The sequence below is a fragment of the Benincasa hispida genome, chromosome 7 (assembly GCF_009727055.1).
Source record: "Benincasa hispida cultivar B227 chromosome 7, ASM972705v1, whole genome shotgun sequence".
Taxonomy (NCBI): Eukaryota; Viridiplantae; Streptophyta; class Magnoliopsida; order Cucurbitales; family Cucurbitaceae; genus Benincasa; species Benincasa hispida.
Window position 1 is genome coordinate 49,242,159 of NC_052355.1, and position 20,988 is coordinate 49,263,146.

The 20,988-nt window shown below is 38.6% G+C and overlaps 2 protein-coding genes across 5 annotated transcripts; one reads left to right on the forward strand and one right to left on the reverse strand.

Moving 5' to 3' along the window:
• The first annotated feature begins 1,107 nt into the window (after positions 1–1,107).
• On the forward strand, positions 1,108–6,668 carry LOC120081567 (coilin). 2 transcript variants are annotated; one of them, XM_039036570.1, is made up of 13 exons: positions 1,108–1,523; positions 1,775–1,839; positions 1,928–2,185; positions 2,610–2,849; positions 3,273–3,339; positions 3,859–3,930; positions 4,041–4,164; positions 4,355–4,401; positions 4,490–4,783; positions 5,289–5,360; positions 5,446–5,595; positions 5,841–5,997; positions 6,085–6,668. In XM_039036570.1, exons 1-13 carry the CDS (start codon positions 1,332–1,334, stop codon positions 6,270–6,272), a joined length of 1,926 nt encoding a protein of 641 aa, XP_038892498.1. In that variant the 5' UTR covers positions 1,108–1,331; the 3' UTR covers positions 6,273–6,668. The 2 variants fall into 2 exon arrangements, with proteins under 2 accessions (XP_038892498.1, XP_038892497.1); XM_039036569.1 differs by having other exon boundaries at positions 1,110–1,523; positions 4,035–4,164.
• Positions 6,621–11,356, reverse strand: LOC120081566 (protein-tyrosine-phosphatase MKP1-like). 3 transcript variants are annotated; one of them, XM_039036567.1, is made up of 4 exons: positions 11,068–11,355; positions 10,739–10,827; positions 8,115–10,648; positions 6,621–7,058 (listed from the first exon to the last, which is right to left on the reverse strand). In XM_039036567.1, the coding sequence occupies exons 3-4, from the start codon at positions 10,596–10,598 to the stop codon at positions 6,957–6,959; spliced, it is 2,586 nt and encodes an 861-aa protein (XP_038892495.1). In that variant the 5' UTR covers positions 10,599–10,648; positions 10,739–10,827; positions 11,068–11,355; the 3' UTR covers positions 6,621–6,956. The 3 variants fall into 3 exon arrangements, with proteins under 3 accessions (XP_038892495.1, XP_038892493.1, XP_038892496.1); XM_039036565.1 differs by having other exon boundaries at positions 10,739–10,917; XM_039036568.1 differs by lacking the exon at positions 10,739–10,827 and having other exon boundaries at positions 11,068–11,356.
• Positions 11,357–20,988: the final 9,632 nt, after the last annotated feature.

Below are 20,988 nucleotides of genomic sequence, written 5' to 3' on the forward strand. Positions count from 1 at the left end.
GCCTTGGAAAATTTGAATTAAGAGTTTGTAGTTTTGGTGGGATTTCAATAAAAAGGTAAGGGTAATTTACGTAATTTGGTATGACGATGATGTTAGTAGAGGGTTAATTGACATTATTTTTTAAAAATTGGTCATTTGACATTTTAGACTAAAAAATTGGTCATCCGTACAAAATTTTCCCTTCCCATCTTCTCTCCTAATTTTCCATTCAAATACAACTTTCTTTTTCATTTTTCATTTGGAGGAAAAGAAGCTAAAACTTTAAGATAAATAAATTATAAACAACAACACAATATACACATCACCCGAATCACCCTCTGACTTTAGTTTTCTTCTTCTTCTTTGTCTTTGTCGGCGAATTAAATCTTTGGCAACTACCCAACCAGAAAAATCCACCTCAACTTCGTAGCAGTGTCTCATTTCTCAATTAACTCTGCTCTCCATTCCAGACTTCTTCCCTGATTTTCCATATGAGTCTCCTTATGAGCCATTCTGGTGGATTTGCCATCAATTCCTTCCAAATTTCAACCTCTAAACGTTTACAACAGCTTAACATGACAAGTAATAATACCTTTCATTTGGTTCTATATCAAAATCAATGACTGAAACTCTGAAAGACCACCTGAAGATGTATACAAATTGTTGATATAAACCATGTGTCGTTCCACCCATCTTCAAAATTAGCTACACAATTAAACTTCGAAATCTAATTCCCTATGACTTCATCCTTGCCTCTGGAGCAAGGTTAATGTGAAGAAAGAATGGTTGAGATTTTGGAGAGAGAGAATTAAAGCAAAAATGACGGGAAAGTTGATGCTTGAAAACTTTAAATGATAAATTAAGTTTGTAGCTGGAAGGGGAAGTTGCATTTGAATGAAAAATGAAAAAGGAAATGGAGGAGGGGTTCCGAGTGAAAATGAGAAGGGAGAGAAAGAGAAAGGAAAGAAGAGAGGAGAAAGAGAGAAGGGGAAAAAAAAATTTCTAGTCATCTTCACACATCATCATTTAGGTAATTTTTTAATTAAATTTTATGGTTTTATTAGTGAGATGGACCATTTAAACCCATTCTTAGAAACTGATCAATTTAAAATAGAGACCATTAATGAAATTATATTAATTTTCCAATAATCGCCTTGCAATTTACAAAGCGGAATAAACCCAACCCAACCTAATTAACAGCGGCTGAACCTCCTTCGACAGCCCGTGGCCGTGTGACGACTGACGGTGAACTGACATCGCAAAGGGGTATAACAAGTTCGAAACTCTGCACCCCATTGTTCCGATTTCCAGTTCTACGTTCTTCGCCGCCATTTCCCCCCTTCTCTTTCTGCATGATGGTGATGGAGGCTGTGAGACTGCGAGTTCTGTTCAAAGACAAGGACCTACTGACCGAGTCGCTCACAGGGTTGAGCCGGAGCTGGATTGTCCTAAAACCTCATCTCCGAACTATTTCCGACCTATCCGCCTACATCCTTTCTGTTTTCCTTCTTGACGATGCTTGCCCCAACGGTCTCATCCTCTCTGTAAGATCTCTCTCTTTGATCAGGTTACTTTACTCAACGACTGTCTGCGGATGAAGGTCTTGGAAGTATCTACGATTGAATGTGCTGAACTGGTCTAATTGAATTATCTTATTACTGTTGACAGTTTCATTTGCTTGTAGAAACGAAAATTTTTGCTGGGGAACGAATTTGTGGCTTGCTTTACTTTTCATTGTTATCTTTTCAATCTTCATAATGGCGGCACATTGCCTAACTTTGTTTTTTCGTGGTAGATGGATGGCTTTGTGTTACCTCCATTTGAGTCGGTTTGTATCTTGAAGGATAAGGACATTGTCAGGTTGGTTTCTGAGTGACTTCTGTTCGTGTATATTCTGCTGTTTTCATTTACTCTTTTGCTGGAAATTAAGACTTTCTTTGTTGACCAGAGTGAAGAAGAAGAAAAGTAAGGCAATCAGTCTCAGTGACGGTAACGGATTGATTGAAACTGAGGAGTTCAGGGAGAGGAAACCTGTTGACAAAGGAGTGAAGCTTCTGGCTGATAAGGAGTTTGAAAATGAATCTAATGGCTATGAGACTCAATCGGAGGAAGATGAACCTAATGCTACTTTGCCGGTGAAATCTGTGCCAGTAGAAAAAAAAGTGTCCAAAAAAAGAAAAGCTTCAAAGATAATTCGCAACTCAAAGTATGTCTAGTGACTGTATTAACTCTGATATTCTGATGGCTGTTGAGACTTCTAATTTGTTTGTTTTCTTTAAACAACACTGAGAGTAAGCATGATTATCTAGTATACATTTCCTGGCATAGAAGATGGGGTATTTAGTCAGCTTGATCCTCCAACAAAAATTGGCTGCGGAGTTGTCTTTATGCTATCTAGCATTACTTCCATGTTTTGAGTTTTGACGTTTATACTTTCGTGGTCCATCTTCTTTAACATAACTGAAGTGGTACATTTTGTTAACTAGTTCCTTTTCTTCTTTCGTGCTTATAAATGATAATTATTACAATTGGTATGTATACTCTGGTTTACTCCAATTTCTCCTTAACGCTTATAATTTTTGCAATCAGTTAATTTATTCTGGTCCTTATTTCAAATTTAAAAATTACAGGAGGAAGAAAAATAAACGTTCCCCTTCTGAAGAATTTCCTACTATCGTAGCAGATGTTCAGCACGCTAATGAAAAACGTGAAGAAAGAAATCATCTGAAGTCTAACCTCCTTCAAAAGGTCCTAGTAAGCAAAAATGATTCAACCAGCAGTTCTAGTAAATGTGAATTGGATACATCCAGCAGCCTTGAAATTGAGGGAAGAAGCAACAATATTATTAAGTCAACTAACAATGCAGAGAGGTGGTTCCTGCAGCTTTATTATATTAGTGGAAATGAACTTCCAAGCTTCATGAAAATTGTTTATCTGATTTCTTTGGTAGTGAATCTGCAAAATTGAAATATTTAACATCTTCTACTGCTGCAATCCTACTTCCTTCTTTAGATTTGTCTTTGCTTCTCTCTCGTAGCATCTCATCAGTACTTTGATATGTGAATGGTCTGTTAATAGGGCATGGATTTTGTTCTTATAATTATTGTTGTTGACAACGTGTCAAACTTTGCTATGTTCCTTGACCACGTAGCTTCATAATAATGATCATTAACGTTGGAGATATCACCATATAGGTTCCATTTTTGTTTTTATACCTATATATACTTTTATTGTTGCACTTTTTCATCTGCCTGCTTGGTTAGAAAGATGTCTTACAAATCGTGGTTGTTTAGGGTTGATCAGCTCGGAGCTGGCGGGAGACATGTTGAGTTGTCTGACACAGCTGGTGACAGTAAAAAGGTTTCTTTATATGGGAATCTATTATTGTTACTATCATCATTATATGGCCATTAAAAACTGTGGTTATTTGTTAGCAGTTTTTACCATTTTTAATTTTGATGTTGATTGCCCTTGTAGAATGTAGTTTGTTCCGTATGCAATGATTATGTGTAATTTGGATTAGTTATACACCAGTATTGCATCTGTAATTATGATAAATTTACTGCTAATAGAATATCAGATCTGGGTCAATTTGATTTGACGAAAATTTAGTGTTTTTTTATTTTTGTTCTTGCTGCTACTGCTATTGAGGCATGGCTCTAGGCGAGTGAAGAGAATGAAATAGAATTTCAATTTCAACTTTGTTGTTCCCTCTTGTTTGACATTGGCAACGGAGAAAGGGATGAAATTCTTTGTAACTTGATCCAAGGATTTTCAATCCTTCTTTCAGAAAATTACTATTACCAATTGTTCTATTTTGGTGGTTGAGTTGTCATTCATCTAATTTCTCACCCTTGTGTTCTTTTCTTTTCTTGTCAGGGTCCTAGTAGAAGTAGTCGCCGTAAGAAGGCAAAAAGGCGTTGGTTGAGGGAAAGAGCTCAAAATGAGGAGGTATGTTGGCGCCCCAGATATGCTCATGTAGAATTAGAATACGGGATTGGCAAATATGCTCATAACTCTCGATGTGTGGATGCCTGATACCTATATTTTTGCAGCAACAGCAGCAGTTATTTGAAACGAGTTTAGATCAAGGGGCCAGTCAAAATGATGATGTTGATATGGATGATGACACTGTTCCTGTGGTAGTTAAGCCAGGACACATTCGCTTTGAGCCAGTTGGAAAAGGTCTGGTGATTTCTTTCTATTTTAGACTCGGTATGCTTTTGCATTGGTGTGAACAGTGTTTTGTAAGGTCCAAAAGGGGGTGGGAAAGTATCCTGTGCATGCTTTCTTGTTATATTTGTTTGATTTCATACTTTTACAACATGGATCACACAATTATGAGTTCAATGATTGTCCTTATATTTCATTACAGTTATTACAGATCAGGCTCGGCAGCAAAAGCAAAACCATTTCCCTAAGGTATCCATGGTGTTCCAATATGGCAATATCTTATTCTGCCTCTTGGAGTTAACTGTAACCAATTATTATTTGTTTTGTTATGCTTTAGGAAACATTGCATTGGAATGGTATCACCAACAAGAAGAAGGGTCAAAAATGGGGCAAAGAGAAAACTCCATCTTGGAAGAGGAACAATTCTAACAATTGTACGGGCGAACCTCTTCAGTTACCTTCTTCTGAAACTGAGCAACCTAAAACTCCAGTTCCTGTAGCTGGTCCAATAAATTTTGATGGTGAACCTCTTCAGTTACCTTCTTCTGAAACTGAGCAACCTAAAACTCCAGTTCCTGTAGCTGGTCCAATAAATTTCGATGAACTTCAACCGTGCACTGGCTTGCCTCAGGTTTGTCTTGCAGTTAGCTTCATCTGCTTTCCTAAGTGTTTAGTTGGGCATGCATATTTTGCAAAGTGGAACGATCAAGTCATGTTAGCAGCTCTCGTTAAATTAACTTTTCATAGTTACAAAAAGAGGAAAAACTGAATGATCATCGAACTTTTTACGCTAGCACATGTCAAACAATGGGCCGACTAGAATTTAATTATATATGTTATGTTTTAGCAAAAATGTAGTTTTTAACTAATATAATTTGTTACTTCATTATCAGAACAATTATATGCTGCCATTTTATCTGTATGATTATGAAACATTATTTCTTGTATGAGCACAATTTGATTCTTTATTGAATAGGATCTTGACGAAAGGACCGGCAACCTGTCAGTTGGCTATCAAATCAATTAATAATTGAAAACTAAATCTATATAATAAACAATACGGGTTTTATTCATGGAATTATGGTATTATTTTTTAAACTTTATTTTATTTATGATTTCTGTTTTATTTATTGCAGGAAGGTGATTTAATTGCATATCGTTTGATTGAGTTATCATCAACCTGGACACCTGAGATTTCCTCCTTCCGAGTAAAGTTCTTCTACAGTGTGATTTTCTATCTGATTCTTTCTTACCACAGCCCATGTGTTATTCTAGTTACTTTTCCTATTTCAGGCTGGAAAAGTATCATGGTACGAAGCTGATTCCAATCGGATTATGCTAATACCGGTTCCAGAATATCCATTACCTGTCAAAAAGGAGATAGAGGAGGATTCTGAATTACATTTGGATACAACCCCGTATGGGGAAGATGGCTCTTTGAAGGTATTAGTGCCAAGCATAACCTTTGGTTTGCAATTGTCCAAATCGTTTTTTCCATCCAATTCGTGAGATGGGTATTTATATATATATATAAATATATATAATTAACTAATTAACAATCAGACTGTAGTTTATGAACACAAGCAATGGTATGGTTATTTAAAGGAACCACTAATTCTGGCATACACATCCTTATTCTGCTATTTATCCTTGATTGCTAAGAACTGACAATTGAGGATCTTCAACAGATAGATTTTGCCTCTCTTGTTGATCTTCGGCTTATCAGGCAAGGAAACTTGGATTCTTCAAGAACCGCAGTTAACCAGGAAATCATTTCTACTAAACAAACTGTAGAAAGTTCCAAGCTCGTCCAGATCAATGGAGATGCCAACGACACTAGACAAGGTATCAATTATAGTCTGTCGACATACTAGGAAAAGTTTACTGGGGAGCTGGTAATGTTCAATTGGCTATTTTATGATTGGTTTTCAGGTAATGGAAAAGTAAGTGCGTGGGATGAAATCAGCGAGGCTCTGAGTGCAAAGAAGGCGGAACTTTCTAAGAATGATGGTTGGAATCAAGAAGAAAGTTCAGGAAGGAGGTCATGGTCCTATAGGGCACTCAGAGGCAGCGCCCTCGGTCCAACAATGGCTCTCTTAAGAGCTCAGAATGAACTCTAGGAAAAATTTCCGGGTCTGAACAACGTCCATGTACATTTGCTGCTCAGAACTCTTGTCAAGGTTGTATTTGTTGGAATCTGCAGGTGCTAGTTTTCTGTGATGGTGCTGCCTGTAACCGTCAAGTTCAGACTGATTTGCGAACTGTGGAAGTGCATTTTGTGATTGGAATTGGATGACAAATTCGATGTATGCCAGACCAACTAGAGGTCCTGCACACCAAATCTTATTTAAGCCGTTGTCAATGGAGCTTCGAAGGATGTTATCTGTAGTTTTGTCACATTGGGAAGCAGCTCTCTCAAATTATATATACATGGGAATATCGGTAGCTTGAATATCCATATCTTGTGAAACTATATAAATAGTCTAATTATGAATTTATCTTATGCAGTGTTAGCATCTGAAGATTCACTTCAATAACAAAGGGGACTAAATCGCAAATCTAATTGACATAAGATTTTCATTTCAGATCTGAATTTTTAATCTCACATCTACGTTTCTTCAAAAGCAGGTGAACTCATTGATTACTGGGTAAATTCAGACTATTGATGGCGTCTTTGTCTATACATAGTCTTTGAAGGATTGGATTCTCTACGTGTATATATATACATCTCACAAGCAGATCACATCAGTTGTTCTGCCCAGGATGCCAGTTTTACCTTTTAGAAGGCCCACCGCCACAGTCCATCATGTCTTCACAGACCACAGATCAACATCTCCCGTTTTTTGAGGTAATGAACGGCTTAGAAGTGTAAGGAACTCCTCGGGCTCCTCCCCTTCTCTTATTACCTGTACACACACCATTTTCCACAACATGAGCTGATCTGATTGCATATTTTCCTTCAAAATAACATCCACAACAAAACTGTAAAACATAACATTTTAAAGGTAAATGGATGATTAATCCATCAAGCCTATGTTGAAGGATATGGCTAATGGTATAGAAATCCTATTATCTGAGCGAGTCAAAGTCATCCCAATATTTAGCTAGTAGGTATTGACATCTACTTCAACTAGGTCATATTTTCTTAACGAGAGGTTTTAGCTGTCACCCCTACAAGTTAGTGACTATTTTGAGACATGCAAGCAGATGGTCTTGATTTTTTCTAAAAAATAAAACTCAGAAAGGAGTTTTCTAAGAAATTTTACTACGAGGGTTGTTAGATGCTATAATTAAATTCGTTTTCACTCACTAGCTTATGCTTTTGGATCAATCGGTGTTTAAGATGGTATCAGAGCAGGTGGTCTAGAGAGGTTCTATGTTTAAACCCTTGCATTGTTATTTCCTTCTGAATTAATATTGATTTTCCCTTATTTGCCTCTTCTACATATTTCAAGTCCACGAGGGGGAGTGTTAGATGATATAATTAAATTCATCTTTACCCACTAGCGTAATCTTTTGGGTCAATCGGTGATTTAAGAAGGATTAAATTACAAACTTGTGTTTATTTAATCTCTAAACTTTCATAAGCATCTAATAAATTCTTCAACTTTCAATTGTGCCTAATCGATCCTTGATAAATTTAAAATTTTTAAAAGTTTGTTGATCTATTAAATAAAAAATGGAATTTTGTTTTGTGTCTAGTGATCTGTAAATTTTAAGAAATTCAAAAGTTCGAACTAAGTTTATAATTTCAAATTTGGACTAAATAGACTCAAATATCGAAGTTCAAAGTTTAGATACTAAATTTACTATTAACTAAGGAAATACCCTTTGCTTAGAGGAAAACACTTCCCCGCTCAGCAGAACGCATTAACTGCTTGGTCTAGCATGTTAAATATCATACGCATTATTTTCTCTATAAAAGAAGGGTAAAAAAATTTCTGAAATAATTGTTCACATACCTGTATTCGGGTATCTCTAGGAATTCCCTTGTTATTAATGAATATATGTCCGATCATCTCCCAGTGGAGAAAACCACTGTAGTCACTCATCAGTTGACTGTCATCATTTTCATGCAAAACTTCACTCCCCAACCAGATAAATAGTTTGTTACCGCCGTTTGAATCCAAATTTAGATCTGGATCGAATAACATATACACTGATCTAGAATTGAGACTTCTAAGTTGATTGATCGTGGCTTTACTCATTGATGGCCACTGGTAAAAGACCAGAGTTTTTCCTTCCTCAATTTTGCATTCTAATTCAGTGCAAGCCCCAAATCTATCAATATCCAAATTCATATCTTTGCTACCATTTTTTTCTTTGAATTGTCTGCACTCAGATAACTCCAACGGATCATCGTCTAAATCGGGCAAAGAAAATGATGATGATCGAACTATTTTCCTCTGAACCTTGCAGGCTTCTTCAATGGAGGGCAGCAACATCCTAGGTGGAGGATGACTCCCTCGACGCTCTGCAATTGAAGGGCAGGGTCCTCTCGATGTCAAATTGGTATTTTCCGGCTTTAATGTAGGATGATATGAGGAAATGGACTCCACAAATATAGGATGAGTTTCGTTGTGGCGTAAACAAAAATTATCTATGATTGAAGAATTTTGAACAGCCGGATGCAATGAATCCATGTCAGATGGTGAAGGTTGCCGAGAAGACACATATGATAAGTCAGACCAATTAGATGACGACGGTGAAAAGGTAAAAGAACTAGAATTATCAGATGTAGAAGGAGAGAGTGAAGGGGATTTGGTGCCAACACTTGGACTAGTACTTCCTTGGAAACAGGAAAATGAATCTGGTAACCCCAGAGGATGAATTGGTAATGACAAAGGATCGTATGGGATCGAGCTTTCCTTGTTAGAATTTTCTATTCCCTGATCCAGGCTATTATTTGGAAAACAGTCAAAAGATTGAGGTGAACCACACAAGTAGGCTGTGGGTGAAAGTGGTGGAGATGCAAGATCAATTGAAGAAACAGGTACTTCTTCTGCATCTTCATCAATATTTGCAGTCATATCCAAATCATCAAATGGCAAGCTAGTATCACAATCCAATTCTGATAAAGATGTGGCAATATCTTTTGCAATTTCATTTTCAATTTTCCTTTTGGTCGAGTCCCACCTATTTTCTCTAGTGGGAAGGTGATTCTCTGATTCCGTATTGAATCGATCAAAAGGTGGAACAACCCCACCTGAAATTGCCCTGTGAAAGATTTCAAAATCTGGATTATACTCCTCAACTTTCCGTTCACCCACCTTCGCACTTGTTATTTTCGAGATGTGATCTTCTGTGGTAGACAAATTATCAAGCTTTTGAACTTTCCCTTCAGAGCTATCAGCCAAACTTTGGCCACTCATTAGAGCATCCCAAAATTCCAATGGTTCGTCACCTTCTTTGATGCTAAGGATGGGGCCTTTTGCTTTTTCATATCGAATGACCTGCGATGCCGCTGCCTTAGCCGTATTCAACATCACAGAGTTGCACTTCTCCCCCTTCCAGACATAGATAGCTGAAGGAACGTGCAGAACGAATGCACCACGAGAATCAAGTCCTTGGACACTTGGAGTGTTCAACAACTTAGGTACAAGATGAAGCGGATCATACGACGAATGTGGAGCCATCCTATACATCCTTGAAATTGAATTTGGGCTAGTAGGCACTGCATGTACCCGCTTCTGGCACTGCAATAATTGACAAGCAAAACCCAAGTTCGGATTAGCCACCCCTCGAGCAGCCTTTACATATTGAAAAGCATCGTGAAAACTCCGTCCTTCCTTCCACATGAGGTATGCAATCACCAGAGAGGTCGATCGAGACACCCCTTGGCAACAATGCACGAAAACTCGACCGCCTTGTTCACGAACATCTTCAAAATAATCAAACACATTGTAGAGAATACTAGTAATATCCTCGGAAGGACTATCTTGCAACCAAAGAGTTTTGTACACAAATTCACCCTTAAAATACTCGGGACAGACAAACCCAACACAATTCAGCACATGAGTAATTCCATTCTGCCTCAGAACTTGTCTATTCTTAGCCACAAAATCACTCCCTAAATACACATGATCAAGAATCTTCGAGCATTCCTTATCAAAGAACGCAAGTTTATCTTTCTTAAACTGAAATTCCTTCGCAGGTTGTTCACATTCAGAACTCTGAGACGACTTATTAACAAGCTCTCGCGGAGTTTCTGGATTTGGCCAAACACCAAGATCATCAGAACCCGCCCGTGGCCACTCCTCAACATTCCGGCGGCTAATTGAAAGCGGCTGCAGCGGCGGCAGACATGATCGAGCTTTATTACTATTAGGTACTAAGCTTCGACTATGATGAGGCTTTGACGGCGACCGGTCAGTCCAAGACGCCGACCGGAAAAATGCCTTTCGAGTACCACCGGCGAGCCCACCCCTTTTCTTTTCCTCATCCATATCAAAAATCTATAACACCTCTTTGACTCGTATCCATTTGAAGCTTATTCCTAGAAAAATCAACGAAAACCAGAGAAATTAGGAACAGAACATATATGGCTGGTATTGAAATTCTGCCTCTTTCACTTTTTTTTCCTTACCTAAAACCCTTGACCATCTCCTCCTTCCCCAACCAACACCACCCCCAGAATAATCTCCCTCTTATTTCTCTCTAGAATTGTTGAATTCGCTATTCAAATAGTCAAGTGAGGAGAAGAAAAATCAGGATCATGACCCAGTAATCAAATTCCACGTCGAGCACAAAGAGTTTCTTTCAATCCTAAATTATTTTTTTAAAAAAAACAGAGAGATGAATAGTCGAATGGAACAGGAAAAGAAAAATTAAAAGAAGAAGAAGAAGAAGAAGAAAAAGAAGAGTTGGTGCCAATTTAAAGAATAGGCAGAGAACTGTTGAAACTGGATAACTTACTTGACGAATCGAAACCCCGGAATTTGCATAGAAGAAGGGGGTTTGAAAAGAAAGAACAGTAGCAGAGTTTTCGAACTTTGAAAAGAAGAAGCCAAACCAGAGAGGAAAACAAAAATGAAAAGCTTTTGGGTCTTAGACGCACAAATTGGACCGAGCCAATGGCAAGAAATTGTTTTGCTTTGTAGAGAGAGGGAGAGAGAGAGTCAAAGAGCCACGTCGTTGTGGGATGGTCATACAATGCATGCATGTCAAGTCTTGTGATGCCATTTATTATTACTTTTTTAAGAAAAAAAATTATAAAATGGGATAGAATGAATAAATAATAATGGACTATTAATTAAGAAATCCTTGGTGAGAGCGATGCTATGTTTACCCGGCTCTTCCGGTTTTCCTTTTGACTGTCGTACACGTGGCTGTCTTTGGTTGGTAGTCAAGAAGGCTACCAACCTCTCTACTTCTGGTTGTTTTGACTGACTGAATATGGCTGGTAATTTTTATCTCTTCTTTTATTATTTTTGTACAATTTTCATGAGAATTAACACATTGATTTTATTTTAAAAGGAAAATGTTAAAAATTGATGGGAGAGGTAACTTAACAGCTACGAGTAAATTTAAAGCATTTTTTGTTCTTATTTATGAACTTAGGGTTGGGTAGAGTTATTTATAGCAACTACTTTTTGTCTATTGAGCTACCTTTAGGGTACCATATTAGACCGAAAATCTTACTCATTAGGATACAAGAAGCACGTTAGAAGTTTATACTACATTTTTTATGGAGCAATAGTTTTAGAAAAATACTTGGGTGCATTTCGAGTTACATACCTAGTTATCCAATCAATATTTGTCACATGTCAATTTTTTGTTTTTCTATTTTTTTAAAAATAATATTTTTGAATTCATTTTTACAAAGATACATGAAAATGAGTACAATCGAATATTACATAACTTTATATTAAGAAATGAATAGAAAATTATAAAAGTAATAATTGTGCATTACAAATGCAGTAGCATCTTTTCAAATTAAGAAAAGGAAGAATTATTTTTTTGGACCTTAAGTTTTGAGTTTGGTTTTCATATGGTACTTAGATTTCAAAGCGTTCCACTTTTACCCTCAAATCTTGAATTTAATTTTCATTTGGACCTTAGATTTCAAAATATCACATCTTTACCCTCGAGCTTTGACATTTATTTACATTTGGTCCTTACTTTTTAAGATTTGTGTTTTCAACTTTGATTTTCTTTTTTTCTTTCTTTTTAATTATTAAATGTTTACTTTAATTCTTGATTTTTATGTCTATTAATTAATTAAGAGAATTAAATTTATTCTTGTAACGCTCTGAAATCTAGGTAAGATTTAAATTAATTCGTGCAATCGATCGTTTCTTTTATTTAAAGGCCAAAGTTTAGGATTTTTAAATATTTTATTAGTGGTTGGAGTTATTTTTTTTGGGAAAAGGAATTGGGGGTCATATTTATCTATTTATTTGTTTATATCTATTTACTTTTGGTTGTTTTACCTTTTCCTAAAAAGAGGTAGGGTTAAGAGTTTGGTATTTTTTTTAATTAGGGTCCTCGGGAAGCTTGCAGTAGAGAAAAAAAAAAAAGAAAAAGGAAACCTTTCTCCTTCTTCTTCTTCCAGTCGTGCCACTGTCGTTTTCACCGTCAATCGAGTCCGCGTTCGCCAGTCGTCATTCTTCCCTGTCCGCTTTCGTTCGTTCTGTGGTGAAGCTCGACCGCGCAAGGAAACCTGTCTGTCGACCCGAAGCCGCCGTCGATCGCGAACCGAAGTTGCGCCCAGACCTGTTTGTCGATCTGAAGCAGTGATCAACGAATCGAAGCTGCGTCCTTCTCCTTGAGCCATATTGTCCTTCCCGTCTGCCAGCCACCGACCTAAACCCAAGCGCCGTCCGTCAGTCTTAGCGTGGCCGATTCTAGTTGTCATCGGATCGCGGTTGTTCCGCCTGCTCTTTCTATTTGGGATAAGTTTCGGTTCCTTTTGGCAGCCCATCGTCATTTAGTTGTCTTAGGCTAAAGCTAATTTACCCATGGAATTTTGTGGTTGGATTTAGGAACTTGTGGTGGTGAAGGAAGTTTCCAAGCGGAGTGAAGGTTCGTTTTGGGACAGTTCAATATCCCTAGGTAAGTGGTTTACTACCAGTCTGCCCTCGAACCTAAACATGTATTACGTATTGGTTTCTAAGTTGGAATAAAATATTTTGATATACCTACCGGTCAGATGAAAATTTTGGAAGCTTACGCTTATGTCACTATATGTCGATGTTGTATGCTGTCGCAAAGTTTGTTGGATGGATAAATTGTGAACTGTTGGGTGATTCTAGCATGATTTATGACCTTGTTTGTATGCTTACGTCTGTATGAGATTTTAATGACTATTAGTGTTGCCATTGGACTATACACATCGCATATTGTGAGCCTTCGGGCCATCCTATGCTTATGACGGTGTCCTTTTGGGACCACCACTTATGTTTATGTTTGTGACCTTTGGGGGTCACTACTTATGAAAGCATGCCTTCGGGTTCGCCCCTTATGCCTATGCCTACGCTTACACCGATGATGCTTTTGTGCACTTTAGAGGGGATTTTTCAGTATGTGAGGTATCCAGAGGAGCAGAAGCTGCAATGTGCCGCTTTTGTTCTCATCGATAATGCCAAGCACTGGTGGTGCTCAGCTGAGAGAATGATAGAAGCCAGTGGAGGCCAAGCCACGTAGGACTAATTTAAGGAGCGGTTTTATGAGAAGTACTATTCCGATGTCCAAAGCTTCATACAGAATAACTTCAGTCGAATTGAAAGAACTGAAGGTCCAGTTGCAGAAACTGCTTGATAAATGGTTCATACGACCCAGTGTTTCTCCATGGGGTGCACCAGTGTTGTTTGTGAAGAAAAAGGATTGATCATTACGTTTATGCATAGACTACAGGGAGTTGAATAAGGTGACCATTAAGAACAAGTACCCATTTCCTAAGATCGATGACCTGTTTAACCAGCTACAGGGTGCTACTGTATTTTCCAAGATTGACCTACGGTCAAGTTACCATCAGCCAAGGATCAGGGACGGTGATATCTCAAAGACTACATTCTGATCTAGATATGGGCATTACTAGTTCATTATAATGTCTTTTGGTTTGACCAATGCCCCAAAAGTATTCATGGATTTGATGAACAGGGTATTCGGGGATTTCCTGGACACCTTTGTAATTGTTTTCATTGATGACATCTTGGTCTACTTCAAGACAGAGGCGAAACACGAGGAATATCTTCGGAAGGTCCTAAGAACGCTGAGGGAAAACAAACTGTATGCAAAGTTTCCTAAGTGCGAGTTTTGACTACGAAAGGTATCCTTTCTTGGGCACGTGGTGTCGAAGGACGGGGTTTTAGTGGATCCAGCTAAGATTGAGACCATTACCAATTGGCCCCACTCTACAACGATCGGCGAGGTGCGCAGTTTCCTAGGATTGGCTGGGTACTATCGTAGGTTTGTAGAGAATTTCTCTAGCATGGCCACACCGTTGACTCAGCTATCCAGGAACTGTCTCTTATACACATCTAGATGTGTATAAGAGACAGCTCTGGAAGAATTAGGACACTAATCCCAACATAGATATCCCTAGGTAAGTGGTTTACTACCGGTTTGCCCTCAAACCTAAACATGGGTTACGTATTGGTTTCTAAGTTGGAATAAAATATTTTGATATATTAGAGCATCCCAAAATTCCAATGGTTCGTCACCTTCTTTGATGCTAAGGATGGGGCCTTTGCTTTTTCATATCGAATGACCTGCGATGCCGCTGCCTTAGCCGTATTCAACATCACAGAGTTGCACTTCTCCCCTTCCAGACATAGATAGCTGAAGGAACGTGCAGAACGAATGCACCACGAGAATCAAGTCCTTGGACACTTGGAGTGTTCAACAACTTAGGTACAAGATGAAGCGATCATACGACGAATGTGGAGCCATCCTATACATCCTTGAAATTGAATTTGGGCTAGTAGGCACTGCATGTACCCGCTTCTGGCACTGCAATAATTGACAAGCAAAACCCAAGTTCGGATTAGCCACCCTCGAGCAGCCTTTACATATTGAAAAGCATCGTGAAAACTCCGTCTTTCCTTCCACATGAGGTATGCAATCACCAGAGAGGTCGATCGAGACACCCCTTGGCAACAATGCACGAAAACTCGACGCCTTGTTCACGAACATCTTCAAATAATCAAACACATTGTAGAGAATACTAGTAATATCCTCGGAAGGACTATCTTGCAACCAAAGAGTTTTGTACACAAATTCACCTTAAAATACTCGGGACAGACAAACCAACACAATTCAGCACATGAGTAATTCATTCTGCCTCAGAACTTGTCTATTCTTAGCCACAAAATCACTCCCTAAATACACATGATCAAGAATCTTCGAGCATTCCTTATCAAAGAACGCAAGTTTATCTTTCTTAAACTGAAATTCCTTCGCAGGTTGTTCACATTCAGAACTCTGAGACGACTTATTAACAAGCTCTCGCGGAGTTTCTGGATTTGGCCAAACACCAAGATCATCAGAACCCGCCCGTGGCCACTCTCAACATTCCGGCGGCTAATTGAAAGCGGCTGCAGCGGCGGCAGACATGATCGAGCTTTATTACTATTAGGTACTAAGCTTCGACTATGATGAGGCTTTGACGGCGACCGGTCAGTCCAAGACGCCGACCGGAAAAATGCCTTTCGAGTACCACGGCGAGCCCACCCCTTTTCTTTTCCTCATCCATATCAAAATTCTATAACACCTCTTTGACTCGTATCCATTTGAAGCTTATTCCTAGAAAAATCAACGAAAACCAGAGAAATTAGGAACAGAAACATATATGGCTGGTATTGAAATTCTGCCTCTTTCACTTTTTTTCCTTACTAAAACCCTTGACCATCTCCTCCTTCCCCAACCAACACCACCCCCAGAATAATCTCCTCTTATTTCTCTCTAGAATTGTTGAATTCGCTATTCAAATAGTCAAGTGAGGAGAAGAAAAATCAGGATCATGACCCAGTAATCAAATTCCACGTCGAGCACAAAGAGTTTCTTTCAATCCTAAATTATTTTTTTAAAAAAAAACAGAGAGATGAATAGTCGAATGGAAGGAAAAGAAAAATTAAAAGAAGAAGAAGAAAGAGAAGAAAAAAGAAGAGTTGGTGCCAATTTAAAGAATAGGCAGAGAACTGTTGAAACTGGATAACTTACTTGACGAATCGAAACCCGGAAATTTGCATAGAAGAAGGGGTTTGAAAAGAAAGAACAGTAGCAGAGTTTTCGAACTTTGAAAAGAAGAAGCCAAACCAGAGAGGAAAACAAAAATGAAAAGCTTTTGGGTCTTAGACGCACAAATTGGACGAGCCAATGGCAAGAAATTGTTTTGCTTTGTAGAGAGAGGGAGAGAGAGAGTCAAAGAGCCACGTCGTTGTGGGATGGTCATACAATGCATGCATGTCAAGTCTTGTGATGCCATTATTATTACTTTTTTAAGAAAAAAAATTATAAAATGGGATAGAATGAATAAATAATAATGGACTATTAATTAAGAAATCCTTGGTGAGAGCGATGCTATGTTTACCCGGCTCTTCCGGTTTTCCTTTTGACTGTCGTAACGTGGCTGTCTTTGGTTGGTAGTCAAGAAGGCTACCCTTTATTCTGGTTTGTTTTGACTGACTGAATATGGCTGGTAATTTTTATCTCTTCTTTTATTATTTTTGTACAATTTTCATGAAATTAACACATTGATTTTATTTTAAAAGGAAAATGTTAAAAATTGATGGGAGAGGTAACTTAACAGCTACGAGTAAATTTAAAGCATTTTTTGTTCTTATTTATGAACTTAGGGTTGGGTAGAGTTATTTATAGCAACTACTTTTTGTCTATTGAGCTACTTTTAGGGTACCATATATAGACCGAAAATCTTACTCATTAGGATACAAGAAGCAACGTTAGAAGTTTATACTACATTTTTTATGGAGCAATAGTTTTAGAAAAATACTTGGGTGCATTTCGAGTTACATACCTAGTTATCAATCAATATTTGTCACATGTCAATTTTTTGTTTTTCTATTTTTTTAAAAATAATATTTTTGAATTCATTTTTTACAAAGATACATGAAAATGAGTACAATCGAATATTACATAACTTTATATTAAGAAATGAATAGAAAATTATAAAAGTAATAATTGTGCATTACAAATGCAGTAGCATTTTTCAAATTAAGAAAGGAAGAATTATTTTTTTGGACCTTAAGTTTTGAGTTTGGTTTTCATATGGTACTTAGATTTCAAAAGCGTTCCACTTTTACCTCAAATCTTGAATTTAATTTCAATTTGGACCTTAGATTTCAAAATATCACATCTTTACCCTCGAGCTTTGACATTTATTACATTTGGTCCTTACTTTTTAAGATTTGTGTTTTCAACTTTGATTTTCTTTTTTTCTTTCTTTTTAATTATTAAATGTTTACTTTAATTCTTGATTTTTATGTCTATTAATTAATTAAGAGAATTAAATTTATTCTTGTAACGCTCTGAAATCTAGGTAAGATTTAAATTAATTCGTGCAATCGATCGTTTCTTTTATTTAAAGGCCAAAGTTTAGGATTTTTAATATTTTATTAGTGGTTGGAGTTATTTTTTTTGGGAAAGGAATTGGGGGTCATATTTTATCTATTTATTTGTTTATATCTATTTACTTTTGGTTGTTTTACCTTTTCCTAAAAAGAGGTAGGGTTAAGAGTTTGGTATTTTTTTAATTAGGGTCCTCGGGAAGCTTGCAGTAGAGAAAAAAAAAAAAGAAAAAGGAAACCTTTCTCCTTCTTCTTCTTCCATCGTCGCACTGTCGTTTTCACCGTCAATCGAGTCCGCGTTCGCCAGTCGTCATTCTTCCCTGTCCGCTTTCGTTCGTTTCTGTGGTGAAGCTCGACCGCGCAAGGAAACCTGTCTGTCGACCCGAAGCCGCCGTCGATCGCGAACCGAAGTTGCGCCCAGACCTGTTTGTCGATCTGAAGCAGTGATCAACGAATCGAAGCTGCGTCCTTCTCCTTGAGCCATATTGTCCTTCCCGTCTGCCAGCCACGACCTAACCCAAGCGCCGTCCGTCAGTCTTAGCGTGGCCGATTCTAGTTGTCATCGGATCGCGGTTGTTCCGCCTGCTCTTTCTATTTGGGATAAGTTTCGGTTCCTTTTGGCAGCCCATCGTCATTTAGTTGTCTTAGGCTAAAGCTAATTTACCCATGGAATTTTGTGGTTGGATTTAGGAACTTGTGGTGGTGAAGGAAGTTTCCAAGCGGAGTGAAGGTTCGTTTTGGGACAGTTCAATATCCCTAGGTAAGTGGTTTACTACCAGTCTGCCCTCGAACCTAAACATGTATTACGTATTGGTTTCTAAGTTGGAATAAAAATATTTTGATATACCTACCGGTCAGATGAAAATTTGGAAGCTTACGCTTATGTCACTATATGTCGATGTTGTTATGCTGTCGCAAAGTTTGTTGGATGGATAAATTGTGAACTGTTGGGTGATTCTAGCATGATTTATGACCTTGTTTGTATGCTTACGTCTGTATGAGATTTTAATGACTATTAGTGTTGCCATTGGACTATACACATCGCATATTGTGAGCCTTCGGCCATCCTATGCTTATGACGGTGTCCTTTTGGGACCACCACTTATGTTTATGTTTTGTGACCTTTGGGGTCACTACTTATGAAAGCATGCCTTCGGGTTCGCCCTTATGCCTATGCCTACGCTTACACCGATGATGCTTTTGTGACTTTAGAGGGGATTTTTCAGTATGTGAGGTATCCAGAGGAGCAGAAGCTGCAATTGCCGCTTTTGTTCTCATCGATAATGCCAAGCACTGGTGGTGCTCAGCTGAGAGAATGATAGAAGCCAGTGGAGGCCAAGCCACGTAGGACTAATTTAAGGAGCGGTTTTATGAGAAGTACTATTCCGATGTCCAAAGCTTCATACAGAATAACTTCAGTCGAATTGAAAGAACTGAAGGTCCAGTTGCAAGAAACTGCTTGATAAATGGTTCATACGACCCAGTGTTTCTCCATGGGGTGCACACAGTGTTGTTTGTGAAGAAAAAGGATTGATCATTACGTTTATGCATAGACTACAGGAGTTGAATAAGGTGACCATTAAGAACAAGTACCCATTTCCTAAGATCGATGACCTGTTTAACCAGCTACAGGGTGTACTGTATTTTCCAAGATTGACCTACGGTCAAGTTACCATCAGCCAAGGATCAGGGACGGTGATATCTCAAAGACTACATTCTGATCTAGATATGGGCATTACTAGTTCATTATAATGTCTTTTGGTTTGACCAATGCCCCAAAAGTATTCATGGATTTGATGAACAGGGTATTCGGGGATTTCCTGGACACCTTTGTAATTGTTTTCATTGATGACATCTTGGTCTACTTCAAGACAGAGGCGAAACACGAGGAATATCTTCGGAAGGTCCTAAGAACGCTGAGGAAAACAAAACTGTATGCAAAGTTTCCTAAGTGGAGTTTTGACTACGAAAGGTATCCTTTCTTGGGCACGTGGTGTCGAAGGACGGGGTTTTAGTGGATCCAGCTAAGATTGAGACCATTACCAATTGGCCCCACTCTACAACGATCGGCGAGGTGCGCAGTTTCCTAGGATTGGCTGGGTACTATCGTAGGTTTGTAGAGAATTTCTCTAGCATGGCCACGCCGTTGACTCAGCTAACCAAGAAGGGAATTTCGTTTCTTTGGAGCAAAGCTTGTGAGGCCAATTTTCAGGACCTCAAGCAGAGGTTGGTTTCAACACTGGTTCTCCGGTACAAGATGGCTCCGGGAATTTCTTGATCTACAGTAATGCTTCTAAGAAGGGTTTGGGTTGTGTGCTTATGCAACATGGTTGAATGGTTGTTGCCTATGCCTCCCGCCAGTTGAAAACCATGAGAAAACTATCTTACTCACGACTTGGAACTGACAACGGTGGTGTTTGCCCTGAAGATCTAGAGGCACTACTTTGTATGGTGGAAAAGATCCAGGTTTTCACCGACCACAAGAGTCTGAAATACTTCTTTCACCCAAAAAGAGTTAAATATGAGACAGCGCAGATGACTCGAGTTAGTAAAGGATTACGACTGCGAGATCCTCTACACCCAGTAAGGCGAATGTGGTAGCCGATGCCCTCAGTCAGAAGAATCGCTCATTCGGCGCCTTGATCACTAAGCAGGATCAGTTATGTAAAGATTTGGAGCGAGCAGAGATTGCGATGGCAGTGGAGAAAGTCACTTCGCAGTTGCTCAGTTGACAGTACAACCAACCTTGAGGCAGAGAATTATAGTTGCACAGTAGGGTGATTCGGACCTGGTTCAGAAATGTCCACAGGTAGGGTCGGGCCAGACAAGTGAATTTTTCGTGTCGGTGGACCAGAGCCTTCTGTATCAGGGACGGTTATGCGTTCCAGCAAATGATGGCTTGAAGGGGGAATTATTGACAGAAGCTCATAACTCTCCATTCTAGATGAACCCAGGTAGTACTAAAATGTACCAGAATTTTGAAGTAGTATTACTGGTGGCCCAATATGAAAAGGGAGATAGCCGACTATGTGGCAAATGTTTAGTCTGTCAATAGGTGAAGGCCCCAAGGCAGAAGATAGCAGACTTGCTACAGCCATTGGATGTGCCATAATGGAAATAAGAGAGCATGACTATGGATTTCATTACGGGTTTGCCCAGGACAATGAAGGGCTTCTCAGTGATTTGGGTTGTTGATAGACAGGCTCACAAAGGTAGCACATTTTATTCCAGGGAAGCCCACGTACGCGATGAGTAAGTGGGTTCAGCTATATATGAAGGAGATAGTAAGATTGCATGGTGTGCCAGTGTT